The sequence below is a fragment of the Pyrus communis genome, chromosome 8 (genome assembly GCF_963583255.1).
Source record: "Pyrus communis chromosome 8, drPyrComm1.1, whole genome shotgun sequence".
In the NCBI taxonomy this organism is placed as follows: domain Eukaryota; kingdom Viridiplantae; phylum Streptophyta; class Magnoliopsida; order Rosales; family Rosaceae; genus Pyrus; species Pyrus communis.
Genome location: NC_084810.1, coordinates 21,562,747 through 21,582,520, shown reverse-complemented (window position 1 = coordinate 21,582,520; position 19,774 = coordinate 21,562,747). Strand labels below are relative to the sequence as shown.

At 37.2% G+C, this 19,774-nt stretch overlaps 1 protein-coding gene across 1 annotated transcript; it reads right to left on the bottom strand.

Annotated features, from left to right (window-relative positions):
* Positions 1 to 992: 992 nt before the first annotated feature.
* LOC137743127 (uncharacterized) lies at positions 993 to 7,508 on the bottom strand. Its single transcript, XM_068483029.1, has 2 exons — positions 4,846 to 7,508; positions 993 to 3,362 (listed from the first exon to the last, which is right to left on the bottom strand). Exons 1-2 carry the CDS (start codon positions 6,910 to 6,912, stop codon positions 1,209 to 1,211), a joined length of 4,221 nt encoding a protein of 1,406 aa, XP_068339130.1. The 5' UTR covers positions 6,913 to 7,508; the 3' UTR covers positions 993 to 1,208.
* Between the last annotated feature and the right edge of the window lie 12,266 nt (positions 7,509 to 19,774).

Sequence of the window (19,774 nt, the reverse complement as noted above, 5' to 3'; positions counted from 1 at the left end):
GAAATTTGAATCCACTTCGATGTAGTTGAGATTTGATTAGTTAGAATATCGCTCGAATGAAAAATAAAACCTGAAATTCTTCACTATTTGTTGTCTAAAATCAAAATGAATCGAGAGTCAGTGGAGGAAGTATAAACCTGTTCACAGTAATGAAATTTCCATCTGGGGGAGGTCCTTTCTCCGAAAGTAGGACAAAATCAGCCGCCACCTTCTAAACAAAGTGGGAAAAAACTATATAGACATATATAGTGAAAAAGACCCTAAGCGTAAAGATGAACTGCACTTGGGCTAAAACAACAATATTTGTAAATCCACGTGGGATTATTATTGTCAACTTTGAATATTCACTACGCTAATTTGTTTTTTAATAGACGGTAGTGGTTGATCACATTTTCGATTATTTTATAGATCTTTGAAAATTAAGAAAGAGCACCTAGACAAAACAACAATATGTGTAAATCCACGTGGGATTATTATTGTCAACTTTGAATATTCACTACGCTAATTTGTTTTTTAATAGACGGTAACGGTTGATCACATTTTCGATTATTTTATAGATGTTTGAAAATTAAAAAAGAACGCCTAGATATTTCTAGGCGCACTCATCTAAATCACAACTCTCATTTAGATAGAAAATAGTGAACTTTTATTTTGCATTTTATTTTTTCAATAAATTATTAGAGACTTGTTGAATACTTGGATAAATATTCATTATATGTTTGCTTTCCATGTTTTCGATATGTTCTAATACTTTATAATTTGCATGTCATTTATATTCCACTACAATTATATATTTTTTAAGTATAAATAATTATTTATTTATATGTTATATAATAAATTTAATTAATTAAAAAAAACCACTAGACCCTATCTAAACGCCTAAGCGCTAACCCCTACCTACCGCTTGAATAGCGCTTCGTGTATTTTAGAACAAACCTCTTGCAATCGTGTTAACGTTTACAGTAACCCGGAGAACCAAATGATTATATTCAAATACCCAAAAAGCAAACAGCAACAGCAGCCTCCCTGCTGATATTGACTAGTAACAGGTAAAAGTAAAAACATTTCCTTCAATTTGGACAAGATTTGAAAGGTGACATCCGTTTCTTCATTCAATATGTTGATTGAATCTAGTGTGTAAACGAGACGTACAGGAAATATTGAAGATACAAGAAAATACAGATTTTAGGCATCACAAAGTGCGACTCCTATGCAGGCTTCAAAGCAGTAAGTGCTAAGACGATTCTTCCTTTCCATCCCTGCAGCATCCACTGGCCATCATCTTCAATTAGGAAATCACTATGATACCCCATCACCTTCGACAAGGTCTTCACTTTCTGCAAGAGCGCTCGGTCCAACGGCAGCTGCTTGAACCCGATCCTCGCATACCTAGCCTGCCACTGCTTGTATGTCTCCGGCCTTTCAACTCTCTCCTGCCCCTCGCACGCTACGACATTCATTATGTCCCTCCCAAATACTGCTCTTTCAAACAGCATTCTTTGTTCATCTTCGCGTGGAACAGTGGCCTCGTAGATATCAAAGAATGCGTGGAAGTGGAAGAGTGCCTGTTTGAACCGTGTGACAAAGGCGGGCGCATTGTATGTTCCATTGACAACTCCGTGCATGAAAAGGTCTGGATTGATTCTCTTGATCAAATTTAAGATAGCATCTCTTGGATTGTTCGCCATCACTGTTTCATCAGGTATTTGCTTCAACCGGAACATACAGTTAACCACGGTCACCTCATTTCTGTCAATACGAATATCCTCCAATCGAATGGTTTCCCATTTCTTAGCAATGACATTGTACTCAAATGGGACATTGTACCTCTCACAGTATTTAGTTAAGCGACGCCCCGTCTCTTCAATTATCTCTGCAGGTCGAAAGCCTGGTTGGGGAACCTCAATTAATGTGATACAAAGTTTAGGAGGCCCGCCGGTTTTCTCTGAGAGACTTTGGATAAGGCAGGGCCATTGCAAACCATAACAAATACCGAAATCAATAATGTGAAGCCTTGTCGCCTTCTCTGCTGTTTTCATAATTGTTCTGTTGGCAAAGAAGTGCACCATCTTCTTGAAAGGGCATGCAGTAACATACACCTGGTAAGCCTTCAAGATTTCGGTTTCTGGTATGTGCATGTGCATCATTAGAGGACGGTAATATGACGGGTTTCTGGCAACAGCCAACCGCGCCTCTAAGCCATCAGCGAAGTAATGAGCTAATCGCTGGGTTGAATCACCGTAGGGCGAAGAGTGCTGCCTTATCCGCTTGAGTAGTTCATTTGCAGCTTGTTGGTTATAGCTTGCCACAGCTTCTGCGCATTCAGTTAGCAGTTTGCAAAGGTCTACTACCTTCCCGTTGCTGTTTTGTTTCTTTGCACGTGATGCTTTTGATCCTTTTGACTGCTCCTTATGCTGCAACGTCCTATTTCCCTTGGTTTTCGAAGATTCATCATGAGAACAAGAGTCAGGTTCATGGTTCACACTCTGTAGTACCTTATCATATATTTCTTGCAGATCAGAACTGTCACAAGCAGCAGCTGACTGCTTGTTTCTTCTTCCTTCTTCTGTGTCATAGCCATCCTCCCGCCGATGATTCTTCTTTCCCTTTGAACCATTTGTTGAGTTGTAGCCATTCTTCGATGCCAAATCCCGAATCAGTGTGCAAGGACCTCGAGGCCACTGATCAGAACCTGAAGGCATTAACTGGTCCCTCTCAGGGTCAATGACTTCACAACTTTCTTTTGGAACGAACTTGATTCCTTCCTCTACAGAAAACGAATCTGAAACGAAAAGGGTATCCGATATAGGCTCAAAGAGTGAAGACTGGACATGACAGGGTTGTGAAACATCCCAAACACAGCCGCTATTAGCAGAAATAGAGCCATTACTGCTATAAAAACTGGCAACAGAGCCATCACTGCTATGAAAACCGACATCGGAATCCTCAAAGCTTTGGTACACAGAAAAGGAGGGTTGGTTGAGTAAAGGAGGGTTTTCCGAATTAAGGGCATCATGAAAAGATTTTTCAGCCATTTGGAGGGCCAAAGATTGCTGCAACATGCAGGCCTTACCCTCCAAATCTTCCTCCAGAAGAATATCGCTTATGTACTTGAGCACAGGTTGATTGCAATCACTGATATCGATATTATCAGCATCCGAACCCGCGCTCAAAGAAGTACTTGAAACACTAGGATGATCGAAGTTGGATGGAAGGGAGTTTGGGTTGGTGGATTCATGATTCTCTTTGAACCCACCTGCAAGATTCTCATCACAACAGACTGAATTCGAGCCATCGCCGAATTCAAATCCTTCAATGGGGGCAGAAAATCTTTCAACATAAAGGGTATCCATGAAAACAACCTATCTAGCAGGATTAGCTCAAAATTCTTATTTTTCAAGGCTCAGAAGTGATGAAATTTGGAACTGATAACCAAAAAAGGAATGAAAGAATGAAACACTAAGAAATCTTGCAGAGTACCTGATAACTTGTGGAACAGTACAATGATCAGACAGATGCTGTTTTTTTCTTTTACAATAAAATCTGCAGAGACATCTTCATACTGCATATTTTAATGAAACTTCTGGGAAGGTCTGAATTCAAAAGTTTGACAAAGTCAGTAGCCAAATTTTAATAAAATTGCAGTCCATATAGAGTAAGGCTGCTTTATCTCCTGTCGGACTCCTATCATTGTAGATGGGTAGTCAAGAGTCAAAAGGTCCATAAACATAAAAATCAACTTTGCAAGGGGCCAATCAACAAATTAGACAAGTCCTTGCCTGACAATCCATACCTTTCCTGTGTTCCCACCATAATTTTCTATTCAAAGTTTTTTGCAGGAGGGAAATTTGACCATGTTAATTATAGAGAAAACTAATGAAAATGATTTGAAAACTTTAAGTTTTAATGATAAGGATAGAATAAAGAGTAAAGTGAATAGGACCAAGATTGATTTTTTAGTGTAAAAATATGATTTTTCGTTAAAATGAACAGTACCGTGAGTTTTTCATTAAAATTCTCTTAATTATAAAGTACGAAAATATTGAAATTTGTTTACAACCAATACAAAACTCATAAATAAAAATAAGGGTACTAAAAGGAAAACTTAGAAAATTCTAATCAGCCATATTTTACTTCTGCTATGACAGATTGACCATATGAGCTCACCAACGTAGTATAACAATTTTTAGGTTTTTTCCTCTTTAAGTTGCAATTTTCTTCATTGCTGCCATAGATTCTGGCTTTTTTAATCAATAATTATCAAGCCTTATTGAAGTTTGACACTTTAATTGACTGCAGAGTTCTTTTTCTTTCTGAAGTAATAGTTTGTATTTGATTCACTGTTTTTAGACTCACGGGTCCAAGTTGAAGGCAAATGAGAGATTAGTTCTAAAAAGAGCATATCCCCAAATCCAATCCTACCAATTTGTGGGAATTGAAAGGGATGAATTTCCTTCGTGACTAATCTACCGAATTCCCTCAACTTACACAAAATGGAAAAGTTCACCTGTATTTCTTACTTCAACATACCTTAGGTGTTGTGAGTTATCTAGTCCAATCCAATCGTAAACACCAAAAATGTCCTAAGAATCTCAAGTCATAAGAAGAGTTGAGCATTTAACAACCATATGTTGGCAAAAGAGTGCATTTATCAAGAACTGGTTCAAAATATTACATATCCAAGATCAAGCTCCCATAGGCAGCAATGAATAAAAGAAAAATAAACAATAAACTCATAAAACCAAGAACAAAGCAGTATGCACACCTTTGTCCCTGGATGGAATATTACACAAAAAAATCAACAACAAAGAGAATAAAGATTGTACTAGTTGCCTAGGCCGGCACCCAAATTGAAAGAGCCAAGATAGTTCTTCCTCTCCATGACTGCAACATCCAGTTCCCATCTTCATCAATCCTAAAATCATCATGATAAGACTTCAACATTCTCTTCACTCGCTTCAAAAGAGCTTGGTCTAGTGGGAGCTGCTTGAACCCAGCCCTCACGTTCCGAACCTGCCACTGCTTGTATGTCTCAGGCCTTTCAACTCTTTCCAGTCCCTCACAAGCTACGACATTCACGATGTCTCTACCGTAAATTGCTTTTTCAAACAACCGACGCATTTCATCTTCGCGGGGAACAGTGGCCTCAAAGATATCAAAGAATGCAGAGTAGTGGTAAAGTGCCTCTCTGAACCGTGTGGCAAAGAAGGGTGCATTGTATGTCCCATTGACAACCCCATGAATGAAAACGTCTGGATTAATTTTCTTGATCAACTTTAGCACAATATCTCTTGGACTGCTCGCCATCACCGTCTCATCAGGTATATGCTTTAAACGGCACATACAATTGACCACAGTCAGCTCACTTCTGTCAATTCTAAGATCCTCAAATTTGATTGTCTCCCATTTCTGAGCAATGACATTGCACTCAAATGGAACATTAAATCTCTCAGCATATTTTTTCAACCGACGCGCAGTCTCTTCAACTCTTTCGGTAGGTCGAAAACCTGGTTGGGGAAGCTCAATTGCTGTGATACGAAGATTAGGAGGTCCACCAGTTCTCTCCGAGAGATGTTGGATAAAGCAGGGCCATTGGAAACCATACGAAATACCAAAATCAATAACGTGAAGCCTTGTTGCGTTTTCTGAGAGTTTCATAATCGTTCTGTTGGCCATGAAATTTGACATGAGTTTGAAAGGGGATGAAGAAATAAACACCTGATAAGCTTTTAATATGTCAGCAGTTGATGTTTGTGTACCAACAAGAAAAGAGTATGTTGGGGTTGTGGCGCCAGCCAAGCGTGCCTCTAGGCCATCAGCAAAGTAATGAGCTAATCTCTGGTTTGCATCACCACAGGGGGAAGAGTGGTGCCGTATCTTTTGGAGTAGTTCACTTGCAGTTCGTTGGTCATAGTTTGCCACAGCTTGTGCACATTGAGTTAGCAATGCTCTCAAATCAACCATTTCCGTGTTGTTATTCTGTTTCTTTGAACGCGTTGTTTTAGCCCCTTTTGACTGCTTGTTACCCAGACGATGATGCCCATGACAGAGCAACACTTCATCAAACATTTCTTGCGGCGGCTCAGAGTCATCAGCAAAAGCAACTGGCAGCTTGCTGCTCCTCCCTTCTTCTGGATAATCAACATCCTCCCTTTGATGATTCTTTTTTCCCTTCAATATATTTGTTGAGTTGTACCCATAATTCTCCGGTCTCCTCACCAGTGTGCGAGTCCCCGGAGGGCGCAGATCAGGACCTGGATGCATCAAGTGGTTCCTCTCCTGGTCAAAAGTTCCAAAACTTCCATTTGGGAGGAACTTGCTTGCTTCCCCTACACCTCCGAAATGCCCAGAACTTTGCAGCTCAGAAAGCAAATCCGAAACCAACAGGTTATCCGATTGAGACTCAACAAGAGAAGATTGGAAATGGGAGGTTTCTGAAGAATCAAAACCCCAGTCTGTCTTAGCAGCAATAGAGGAGCCATTACCGCTATGAAAACTCGGGGTGGAATCATCATCCGAATTCTCAAGGCTATGGGACAAAGGGGGTTGGTTTGGCGAAGGGGGACCCTTCGGATTAAGGACATCAAAGAAAGACTTCTCAGCAGCTTGGAGGGCCAAACAGCCCTGCATCATGCAGGGCTTACCCTCCAAATCTTCTTCCAGAAGAATATCGCTTATGTACTTGAGCATCGGATGATTGAAATCGTTTGGGTCAATAGAATCTCCATCTGAACCAGTGCTCGAATAAGGGCTTGAATCACTAGAATTATGATCCAAGTTTGTCGGAGGGAAAATTGAATTGGTGGATTCATGATTCACTTTGAACCCATTTACAAGACTTTGATCAGGATAGACTGACCCAAAATTGAATCTTTCCATGGAAACATCATATCTTTCAAGAAGGGTATCCATAAAGTTTCAACTTTTCAACAATCCCAAGTCAGACTTTTCAAATTTTCAATAAACCCAACTGGGATGTGAGATTTTGGAACTGATTCTATTGAGAACGAAAGTGAAATGAAAAATGGAATCTGGGTTATGAAGAACTCGACCCAATTGGGCAATTGAGAAAATACGCAGAAACAGATAGCAAGATTCAGACTTTGCACAAACCAGCAAACAGGTTATGAACAGGAAAAGAAATAGAATTGAACAGACAATAATCGAATAAATAAAAGCTGCTGAAACTTCTGGAGTAACTAAGAAAGATAGCAGAGTACACTCGAGAAAACTCGTAAGGAGATCAGATGCTTTGACTGGACTCTGGAATCGTGTGTGTATACATATATATAGAAAAGAATATGCGTGCTTTATTTAAGAAAAAATAGGAGCTGGAGACCGACGAACCTTCTGGGAAGGGGGTTAAAAAGCAGGACAAGTCAGCCACCACTTTTAAAAATGATTCACAGAGCATACATAAAGATGATAACATGTAGCCAATCAGATTTGGACATTAGGGTTTTAATAGCGAGACAGAGATAGAAAACGTGAGATAGAAAACGTGAAAAGAAGGATGTGGATCACAACTGCAAACCGAAAAAGTTCCTCAAATCCTTATCTGAGTAATCAGATTTGGACATGTTTTATTTCTGACGCTGATAAATAACACGATAGTAATCAGGATATGCTAAAATATGAGTCTTTCTAACTCTTGAAATTATGAATTGTCGTGACAAAACTACTTGATGATTCCTTTTATAAAAAGGAAAAAAACAAAAAAGTCCATTCGTGATGAACAAGTTACAATTTTCTTGGGTTCCCATTGGAGTTGTTTGTTCAAACTTAAAAAATTAACATGGTCAATCTCGATGTCACTAACGATGTGAAGGTAATAATGTACTAATTATGTTGTCACTAATCCTACCGTGTAGTCATACTTTTCATTTTTTTGGGAGTGATATTCACACACATCTTATTTGTAACACACCATTATTATTTTTTAATAATTAATTTTCCTCAATTCATTTGATCTAAATAAAAGTAAAAAATTGAAATAAGCATGTGAGAAGTAAAAATAGGTACGTGGATAGCATTATCCTTTTTTCTAGTGTATGACGAGTTTGATGATTAATTATCATTAATATGTTGTGTGGTATAGCGCAAACCTACCAGAGTATAAATGTATCGTTGCATAAAACAAAAGATTGATTACCTTGATGCACAAGACATCCTAAGCTATTCAAGTCAATGTCCTCTAATCACGCCATGGGTAGCTTGGGTGATGCACTCCAATATCCATTTGTTTAAAGGATCAAAATTAAATAGGGGGAAATTGAGGTTTTAATTAGGAGGGCCAGTTAGGGTTCATGTCACCGGAGATTAAGAGGTGGGGAATGTATAGGGCAAAGGCAGTGGGGGTGGGGAAGTGGTACGCGGGATGACGGTGGCGCGTCCGAGAGTATGAACTTTGTGATTTTTTGGTTTTTCTCTATTTTAGTTCTAAAATAATGTTTTCAAACAGAAAAATTCATGCACATATGGAGCTTCATGATTGGTTGATGCAACAAAGGAAAATGACACTTGTACACTTAACGTTTGACAAAAAAAATAGGAGAAAATTTTATTTGGACCATGATTGTTAACTGACTTCACCACATGATTACAATTTGTTATACAATCAGAAATTAGAATGGTCGTTTTATTGTTGACGTTATATGTGCTTGAAATTGTAAAGATTGTTATATTGATGATTATTCACGCGTGCTATTTGGGCTAACAATGTATATTCAAATTCAGTTGGTAAACGAGAAATAGTGGATTATAATATGTGAAAAACAATAATAAATAGTCATTAACAATGTAGTACATAATACGTTTATCAGTATTAATGAGACACAAGTCACACAACGGTTGAAATCTAAGAAGCTATGATAACTTAATCCTTACTGATGCTTATCTCCTAAATTAAGCTATATATTAGGTATTAAAAGTAAAACATCACATGTAATTTGCATCTTTTGACTTTCTTTTGTTTTTATAAGATACACCGACGAATATTCTTCCACTCATGCATGCGACAATGACAATTCCATTTGACTAATACTACGTACGTAAGCATTTTGGCCTTAAATTATTGATTGGTTTGGTTAATTATGACTGGGTTTTGGTTAACTATTATTGTCAAAGTGAAAGATCACCATCATATATGTATCTGAATGTACACGTGGGTAAGTGGGTTGTATTTGAAAACCGATAGCGGTGGAAATACCGATGACTGGATTTGGTTATAACACCGATAGCGATAGAAATATCGATATGCAAACTTGTGCAAATATCGATGGATATATCGATATTATTTGTCTTCAATGGAAATGAAGAAATTTGCTCAAAACGTAAAATTTAAACTGAAACTTTAGGGAATGTCAAACATTGGTTTAGACGAAATATAAAAATTTCTTCGATATTTAATCGATATGTCGGAAATATCGACGAAATCTATCAATTTTAGCTAAAATTTAAGAGTTTATCTGATATGGGGTGAAGTATAAACTCCACCCCTCCGCCACTTCTTTCTATATCTTTTTATGATTTTTCTGATATGAAATTCCAAATGAATTTGTTGTTGACTAAATAATCAACATTACTATAATTAGACTTGTCACTAATTTTTCAAAAACAAACCATGATTTTCACAGAAAAAGAAGTCTTTTCTTATCCTGAGAATACATCTCTTTTTATTTTCTCACACATCACAGGCTCCATCATCATGCGTTGTGAGTGAGAAGAGAATGAGATACATCCCGAGATATTTTAGGACAGTACCCAAATTTCTTGTACTGTGCAAGAGGATGACCATTACAATTCTCAAAGGGCAATATCACCAATTTCTTAACTTCTACAGAGAAGTATGACCTTAGAATTCCCTAATCATAGTTAAGATAGGATAGTGCTATCCAAACACTCGTTTTACCTTCTATATATCTTTTTTAATTTTGGATTGTGGGATCAAATAAATTAAAGAATATTAAATGATTAAAGGAAAAAATATGAGTGTGTGAATAGCACCATTCATATCAAAATCAAAGTTTTTTAAAAATTTCTCAATTAAGTATAGGAGTAATCTAATGTATAATTATAAACAAAAACAAAAAACTGTATATATGATGGTGCTTGGACAGTGACTGACGGCTTCAAGTAGTCAAAAGTGACCAACATAAAATAGAACTATAAACTAATTAAGTAAAACATTTTGTTACTTCAACTCCAACAACAACAACAAAAATATTCAATACGTTGAAGAATTGTCTTATGATGGACTACATTCATCCAAATTTAGGTTGGCCCAAACTTTACAATATTAATTTTATACAACGAAATTGTTTGCCCACCATCCACAACATCGACAGTGCTTTGTTAAAAACTTATATGAAAAAGAATGAAGGGTCCCCTCCAGTTTCAAAAGTGTTTCTTTCTCAGCAAGGAAATAGAATACCAAAGAATGAGTGTTCCTTTCTCAGCTAGTTTCAAATTGTTTGAGCAATACTATATGAAAAAGAATGAAGGGTCCCCTCCAGTTTCAAAAGTGTTTCTTTCTCAGCAAGGAAATAGAATACCAAAGAATGAGTGTTCCTTTCTCAGCCAGTTTCAAATTGTTTGAGCAATACTATAGTTCATTTACACTTCTAGGATTATTTGTAGAGGTGGGATTCCCACTTCAACATGGTCTCTCGCGTGTGGAGTGTATAAGTCTATCCAATGGGGACAAAACTTAATGAGTGACGTAGCAATACGTGGATTGTTGATGGATAGCCCAACCTCTGTAATAAAATGTGATCATCCAACCTAAAATTAATTAACAATAAATTTAAATTCATTTAAACTATTACGCAAGCGTTTAATTCCAAGGTATAGATTCACACTCTCTCAACAATAAGGCTTAGACTCACATTTCTCTCCATACTAGCCAATTACCACTATCATGGTATCATTTCTCACCATCAGCTTGCTAGTCTTAAATCAGAAACTTATAACAAAAGCAAATGAAAAACAAAACCAAAACTCGAACAAATTTCAACTTGAAGACCTAAAGTACCGACTGCATGTACATAACTACATATCATACCAGTGGGAGAGGCGTTCAACCATCATCTATCATGACCAATACGCCTTCAGCCATCATATGCGTTGATCAAAAGCCAAAAAGATAGTTTAGTAAATATCTAATGAGAAACACCGCTCTTTCGTTAAGGTTCTTCGAGAAGGTATTACCACAAATGACCTGAAAAAACATGAAAAATGTAAATAAGCTTTTTTCTTTTAACTTGTTGAGTGAGTCGAATAACTCAAACTTAACCCTCACAAGGATAAACTTCATATTATAAAAAAGAGAGACTCTAATTACAAAGATGGCGTATTCAGGTACTTCAGCCACAAAGCCGACTACTATATGCATGCATGTATATTGGTGTACAACATGGATAAACGTAATACTTAAATGTGAAATGAAATAGTACCTCTGCCTGTTGAAGGTATATGGCTATTGCCACATCATCAGTTGACTACCACATCATTTGACACATCATCACAGATTACCACATCAGTTATTGGAGTTAGTTAGTCTGTTATCAGGTAGTTAGAGTAATAGCGTAGCTGATAAGGCATATCTGCAGGCTATATAAACATGTACTCTGTGTGTGTGAGATTCGTATTGAATCTGTTGAGAAATAACAAAAGCTTTCATTCTTCTTACTCTTTCTCTCGCTCTCATCTCTCTATTTCTTTAGGCTTTGCTGTTGAATGTTCTGCATACATACATTCATCTTTACATATCTGGATGAATGTTATCATGGTATCTTAGCCATTCGATCTTGATATGTTCACTTCCGCTGTGCTGATACAAGATTTCTGGTGATTGAAAAGCTTCTGGAGTTCTGGGTAGTTCGATTTCAAGATTATCAGATGTTATCTTTCTTTATGCACTCTAAGTGTTTGTGTAATTGTCGCAATGAAGAATTTTCTATGCAAGATTGAAATTTTGAAGGCCGATAGCCATTGCTTTTTGTTGTCGGTTGTATGATTGATGAAGTATATGTGTATCAAAGCATAAAGGCCGATAGCCATTGTTTTTTTATTGACGTTTGCGTTTTCATATAAACAAGGCCAAAACCAGAAGTGTTTGCTCTTAAAATTGGAGTAATCCTTGAAGAATTGTTGAGTCGTGGGTGTTTCCTTGATAAGTTGTGATTCTTGAAAACTGTTTGCGCAGTTGTGTTCTTCAAATTGCTTCAGATTGCTTGTGATTACAGTATTGTAAAGTCATGGTATTTAGTTATGTGAAAATTGAGAATCTTTTGGGCATGATCACTATGAAGTTGAAGGAAGATAATTTTGTCAAATGGGATTATTAGTTTCAGTCTGTGCTTAAAGGCTATGATTTCTTTGATTTCTTTAATGGCAAATCTCAGTGCCCTCTAAAGTTTGTTATTAATGTTGATGCTTGTGTAACTAAAGAGATCACTACTGCCTATAAAGAGTGGGTCAAAACAGATGTATCCTTGTTAAGTTTGCTTATTGCTATTCTTTCGGATGATGCCATGGATTACGTAGTTGGGTGTAAAACTTGTCAAGAAGCTTGGAATTGTTTGCAAGAACGATATGCTTCTGTTTTGGTGGTCAGGGTTAATCAACTCAAGACCGAGTTCTATACTGCACAAAAAGATGATGATTTTGTTGATAAGTACTTACTTCGCTTAAAAGCCATTAAGGATCAATTGATTGCTGCCGGGGAAAGAATAACTGAGAATGATTTGGTAATTGCTGCTCTATCTGGGGTACCTCCAGAATTTGAGATGATCATGACAATCATCTTAGCCAGAGAAACTCCGATTTCCTTGAAAGATTTTCGAGCTCAACTTCTTGGAGCAAAAGGTAGTATTGAATCCAGAATTACAACTCTGTCCAATTCTATGGTAGCTATGTATGTGCAAGGAAGTAGTTCTAATTCACAGAGGTTTCAGGGTGTCGATCAAGGTTATGAATAAGGAGAGAGTTCAAATGCATAGAGATATCAAGAGGGTAATCATTACAATGGTGGCAATACTAATAGAAGGAATAATTTCAATAATAACAAAAGGAATAACTACAATGGTGGGAATAATAACTCTCGGTCATACTCTGCATCTTCAAGCAGTGGGAAATATGTTCAAAATGGGGGTTCTCAAAGCTTATTTTCTGGAAATGGGAGCAAACAAGGAAATACTTGGAGTGGAAATATCAATTACAAGAATGGTATATCTCATGAATGTCAAATCTGTTCTCGAAGAGGGCATACAACACCAAATTGCTGCTCTACTTTAGAGCTGATAACAGTCAATCATCTGGTGGGTTCTTGGTTTGTCAAATCTGTGGGAAAAGAAGGCATAAAGCTTTGGAGTGTTTTCATAGAAATAATTTTTCCTATCAAGGAAGTGCACCCCCATCATCTCTTGCTGGCATGGCTGCTCAAGGATCAAATGTAACAAGTGAACAAATATTCATGGATTTCCAGTTGCTGATACATGGGTAGTAGACACAGGTGCAACTCACCACATAACATCAAATGTAGACATTCTGAATTAGCTTACTCCTTATAATGGTGATGCTAAGATCACTATTGGTAATAGAGAAGGTTTGGTTGTCCAGACTATTGGTTCTTCTGTTCTTACAACACAACATAGGCCATTAATTCTACATCATGTGCTACATGTACCACATATTACTATGAATTTATTGTCTGTTAAGAAACTGTGCCGAAACAATAATTATTGGTTTATATGTGATAATTTGATCTTTTTTATACAGGACAAGGCAACTCGAAGGATTGTGTACCACGACAAGAGTGCTGATGGAGAGCTATTCAAGATACCAGTAACAGTGTTTTCAAGATCCAGAGTTCCGAGTATTGGAATATGTGCAGCTTTTGTTGGAAAGAAGATAAAGACTGCAGTTTGGCACAAAAGGTTAGGTCATCCATCTGAAAAGATGCTTAGTGTTATGTTGAATAATGCTGAAGTGTCAACTACTATAAATCTATGTCCTTCTATATGTACTACTTGTGTTCAAGGCAAAATGACTAAGTTGTCGTTTCATGTAAGTCAAGCTAAGTCCAATATTGTGTCTGAAAGGATACACTTCGATATATGGGGTTCTGCACCACAGCAGTCTATAGAAGGTTATATATATTACATAAGCTTTGTAGACGATTGCTCTCGTTTTGTATGGATTTTTCCGATGGTTAATAAATCAGATGCTTTTACAATCTTTACCAAGTTCCATGCTTTTATTGAGAATCATTTTAGTGCTTCAATTAAATTTCTTCAAACAGATGGTGGAGGGGAATATATGAGCAATATGTTCAGACAGTTTTTGGAGATAAAAGGAATTGTACATCAAGTTTCTTGTCCTCATACACCTTAGCAAAATGGTCTTGCTAAAAGAAAGCATAGACATTTGGTTGAGACAGCTATTAATTTGTTATCAGATGCTCAAATACCTTCAATATTCTGGTATCATCCTTGTTCTCATGCTGCATTTTTAGTTAATAAAATGCCTTCAAGGAATCTAAATATGCAGTCTCCTTATCAAGTTGTGTTTGGTAGTATTCCTGAGATTCAACATCTTAAAGTCTTTGGCACTGCAGTGTATCCATTATTAAGACCATTCAACAAACATAAACTGGAACCAAGATCTACTTAATGGATATTCCTTGGTTTTGCCCATGGTTATAAAGGAGTTATCTGTTATGATATTAAAACCAAAAAGTTCATCTTATCAAGGCATGTCATTCATGATGAAGATGTTTATCCCCTCACACAACCTCAACCACATAAGGCCTCTTCGAGTGATTGTAGGTCGTCTCAGGCACCTATTGTCATTCAGGTACAGGTTCCAAGAGAAATAGACATGGCTACTTCACACTTACAGACTGATTCACAAACAGTTAGTTCTATGCATATATCAGAACATGATACTGGTTCAAATCCATTTACTCCTGGAAATGGTGACAATGGTGCAAGTTCGACTGCCGGTACTTCGTTACATGGGTTTCCAAGTTCAATACATCATCATTCTCCTACAAATCATCACTCTCATACAAATCATCACTCTGGTACACAATCACTGTTGCCTATCCACTGAAATCATCAACTAAAGGTAATTCTTCTTGATTTATATCTATTTGATTTAAATTCAAGTACTGCCTCATCTACACACTCAATGATAACTAGATTGAAAAGTGGAACAATTGAGAGAAGAAATTATGCTGTTTTAATAACACATTGTCCTCAACTTCAGTCCCTTCAAATCACTAAGGAAGAGCTATTCATTGGTGGCTACTCCTTTATTTCTGAAATCATAGATGTCTTAGAATCTAAAACATTTAGGAAAGCTGTTACTATTCCACAGTGGCAAAAGGCAATGCAAAAGGAATGTGATTCTCTTAGAGCACAAGGGACTTGGATCTTGGTTCCACCTCCTTAAGATCGAGCAATAGTAGGAAGCAAGTGGGTATACAAAGTGAAGAAAAATCCAAATGGCAGTGTGTCCAGATACAAGGCAAGAGTTGTAGCTCAAGGTTTCTCTTAAGAACAAGGGGTAGATTACTTGGATACATTTAGTCCGGTTGTAAGGCATACTACGATTAGGATTATTTTAGCTTTAGCTGCTATGAATCATTGGAATCTCAGATAACTAGACATCAAGAATGCTTTCTTACATGGAGATTTACAAGAAGAAGTGTATATGAAGCAACCACAGGGGTTTATTGATCTATCATATCCTTCTCAATGTTTGCAAATTGATTAAGTCATTATATGGCTTGAAACAAGCCCCAAGGGCTTAGAACTCGAAGTTTACAAGTTATTTGGCAATTCTAGGATTTCATACTTTTGCTTCTGATACAAGTTTGTTTGTGAAGAAGGATGAATCTGATATCATCATTTTATTACTGTATATTGATGATATAATCTTAACTGGATTTAATGCTTTGAAGATACAACAAGTGATTCACGAGCTTTCTGAGGTGTTTGAGTTAAAAGACATAGGTCAGCTTATATACTTTCTGGGATTACAGGTTCAATATAAAGAGGATGAAGGAATCTTTGTTAGTCAATCAAAGTATATTAAAGATTTGGTCCATAAAGCAGGACTGAATTCGTGCAAACCAGCAAATACCCCGTGTAAACCTCATCATCCACTGTTGTATTTAGAAGGACAATTGTTGACAGATCCAACTACTTATCGAAGCATTGTGGGATCTTTACAATATCTGACCTTTATTAGGCCAGATATCGCCTTTGCTGTGAACACAGTATGCCGATTCATGTCTTCACCAATTGATGTTCATTTTGGAGTTATCAAACGAATTATTCATTATCTTCAAGGAACCATAAATGTTGGTATTACATTCTTTGCAAACTCGGTTTCACAGTTCACTGCCTTTTCTGATTCTGATTAGGTTGCCGATTTAAATACTCGAAGATCAATCATTGGTTATGTGGTGTACTTAGGGAATAATCCAATTTCATGGCAGTCAAAGAAACAAAATTCAATGTCGAGGAGTTCTACTGAAGTTGAATATAAAGCCTTAGTGCATACTGCAGCAGATATAGCTTGGATATGAAATGTATTGAAGGATTTGGGAGTGTTCTTGGATGCTCCACCTACCATTCATTGTGACAATATGTCTGCAATTGCACTAAGTGCTAATTTGGTGTTTCACTCAAGGATAAAACACCTTGACACAAATTATCATTTTGTGAGGGAGCGAATGCAAGGCAATTTGGAGGTTGTGTACATCCCAACTGAAGAACAAACTGTGGACATTCTCACCAAAGGTCTTCACAGTTCATCTTTTGTTAAACATTGTTACAATCTCAAACTGGAAAATCCTAGTTGAGATTGCGGGGGGATGTTGAAGGTATATGGCTATTGCCACATCATCAGTTGACTACCACATCATTTGACACATCATCACAAATTACCACATCATCTATTAGAGTTAGTTAGTTTGTTATCAGGTAGTTGGAGTAATAGCGTAGTTGATAAGGCATATCTGTAGGTTATATAAACATGTACTCTGTGTGTGTGAGATTCATATTGAATCTGTTGAGAAATAACAAAAGCTTTCATTCTTCGTACTCTTTCTTTCATTTTCATCTCTCTATTTCTTTAGGCTTTGGTGTTGAATGTTCTGCATACATACATTCATCTCTACATATCTGCTAGGATTTTTTTTTTTTTGGACAATCAAGGTAAATTTCATTGAAAGAGAAAGCTACTACATGGTAAAGACAAGTCCAAAAGAGAGTCCAAAATGGCCAAGCAAAAACCCAACTCCATAAATGAAAACTACAATGAGAAGGGCCCAAAGTGAGCAGCCCATAGCAGCGAACAAATAAAAAAACCTAGACATGAAAATGTAAAGTAGCCACCTCCACCAAAACAGCCACACCACCATCGCAAATCCATTAGCACCACCTGGAAGAAAGGCCAAAGAACTAAATGGTTGAACGGAAAATGGGGGTAGGCAAGCTACCCACGTAGAAAGCACTCCCATAGTCTTACCAAATAGTGCAAAATGCACTTTAAATGCTACGAACCACCAAAGTGCCCCTCCAAAGGAGATCCTAGGAGGAGACACCCAATGAAATGAGCAACAAGGGTAGATGGTAGAAGATTCATGGTGAGGAGTGATGTTTGGAGAGGAACAAGGCAAAGAAAATAAATATGAGATCAACTCAGGAAAGATTGAGACCAAGTTTAGATCAACTTAAGACACAAAATGCTTAGAAATAAAACATCCGAAAGCTAAATGCATAAAAGGAAAATCTAAAACTTCAACCATGGTGATCTGGAGGAGGGAAAAAGGGGGTGGAGTTAGAGGAACAGGGGATGATGATGAAATCGAGAGGAAATAGAGGAAGAGATGAGAGAAATGGAGGAAAACAAAGGGTGGAAATAGGGGAAGAGGAAGGAGGGTGAAAATCAGGGAGATATGAGGGAAATAGGGATAAAACAGAGGGTGGAAGAAAGGGGAAGAAGGAAAAGGGAAGCGGGCGAAGAAGGAAGGGCACTGAGCTGCCCCCAACCCCAAGCCAAAGAAAGAAGCCAATGACAAAGAGAGTTTCAGGAATTTAGAGGGAGAGAGTGGGCACAAAGACATATGCTAGAAAAGTAGGATGCTAAGTCTCCTCTACCTAGTTTGTTGATCATCATTTCCGTTGCAATTCTCAAAGAAGTTCAAACAAACATATTTTACAAGATTCCTACGCTGGCACCCAACAAGAAGAAGCATACACAATTCGGCCCTTCCATCCTTGAAGCATCTGATCACTATCTTGATCAATTACAAAATCTTTGTGGTGCCATACCTTCACCTTATCCTTAAAAATCTTCACTAAATCTTGGTCCAATGCCAAAGGCTGTAAACCAGCTCTCATGCATTGAACCTGCCACTGCTTATACGTCTCAGGCCTCTTATCCCTCTCTATGCCCTCACATGTTATTGCATTCATAGTTTCCCTTGTTGGATTTGGCATTAAATCAAAATGCCTAAACTAAAAAGGATTAGGATATCTTAGACGCAAGATATTTGGATTTGTGTTTCCTAGTTGGTTTGGGATTTGGTTTTAGTATAGGATTTGGTTTCCTATATTCTAGGGACTTTATGTAAACCTAGGATATCTATTAGTATAAATAGATGGATGTGGGATAGAGTTTTGTGTGTGAGAGTTTTTTAGAGGCATAAGTTTGTATACTTAAGTACACTTTGTGTTTTTGAGTTCTCTTGTATTTGTTGGTAATCAATAAAGCTTCCGTTGTTAGAGAAGTACTCCTATATTGGAGGAACTCTGAATTCGTTGTGTTTTGTTTATTGCTTGATTGGTTTTTGGTTTAGTTTATAATAAGTGGTATCAAGAGCTTAGGTTCTTATGTGGGTTGTGACTATCAAGCAATGACGAAGACTGGTGATTCCACCAGTAGTGATGATGTTGAAGAAAATTCTGACACTAGTGGAACCAAGACGACCATTTAGAGTGCTATGTTTGAAATTGAGAAATTTGACTGAATGAACAACTTTGCTATATGGCAGTGTGAGGTTTGAGATGTCTTGATACAACAAGGTTTGGTTGTTGTGTTATAAGACATCTCATTTTCGATGAAAAAAAAAGAATGGGAATGATTGAATGCTCATGCATGTTCTACAATTCGGCTATGATTGGGAAAACAACAGAAGTATGGTGTAATGAACATAACTTCTGCGAAAGAATTGTGGGCTGCATTGAAGACAAAATATATGAAGAAGAATGCACATAATTAACTGCATCTCAAGAGCAAGTTGTACAGGTTCCAGTACAAAAGGGAATGAAGATGATTGGCCATCTAGAAGAGTTTAACAAGCTTCTAGCTGAACTGGCAAATCTTAAAGAGATATAAAGATTGCATGGCCTGCATGGTATATGCATTTCCAGTAATTAAGGCTAAAATTCCCAATAATTTTGAAGAATCAGTAAATAGTGAAGAAGATAGTAAATGGCATAATTCAATGGACGATCAAATGTTCTCCCTTTACAAGAATAAGACTTGGGAATTGGTGGAGTTGCCTAGAGGAAGGAAAGCAATTGGTTGCAAATGGGTTTATGCAAAGAATGATGAAGTGGATGACAAGAGCTTGGTAAGATTTAAAGCTAGGCTAGTGGCTAAAAGATATGCTCAGAATAAGGGAATATATTACAATGAGATTTTTTCTCATGTGGCTAAGCACTCTTCCATTCAAATATTGCTTGCCCTAGTTGCA

Bases quoted from the DNA above. Each gene is read 5' to 3' on its own strand.
- LOC137743127 (XM_068483029.1), bottom strand. From the start codon at position 6,912: ATGGATACCCTTCTTGAAAGATATGATGTTTCCATGGAAAGATTCAAT. The intron at 3,363-4,845 runs GTGCCGGCCTAG...CCTGCTAGATAG, and splicing joins TCTTGGCTCTTTCAATTTGG to GTTGTTTTCATGGATACCCT.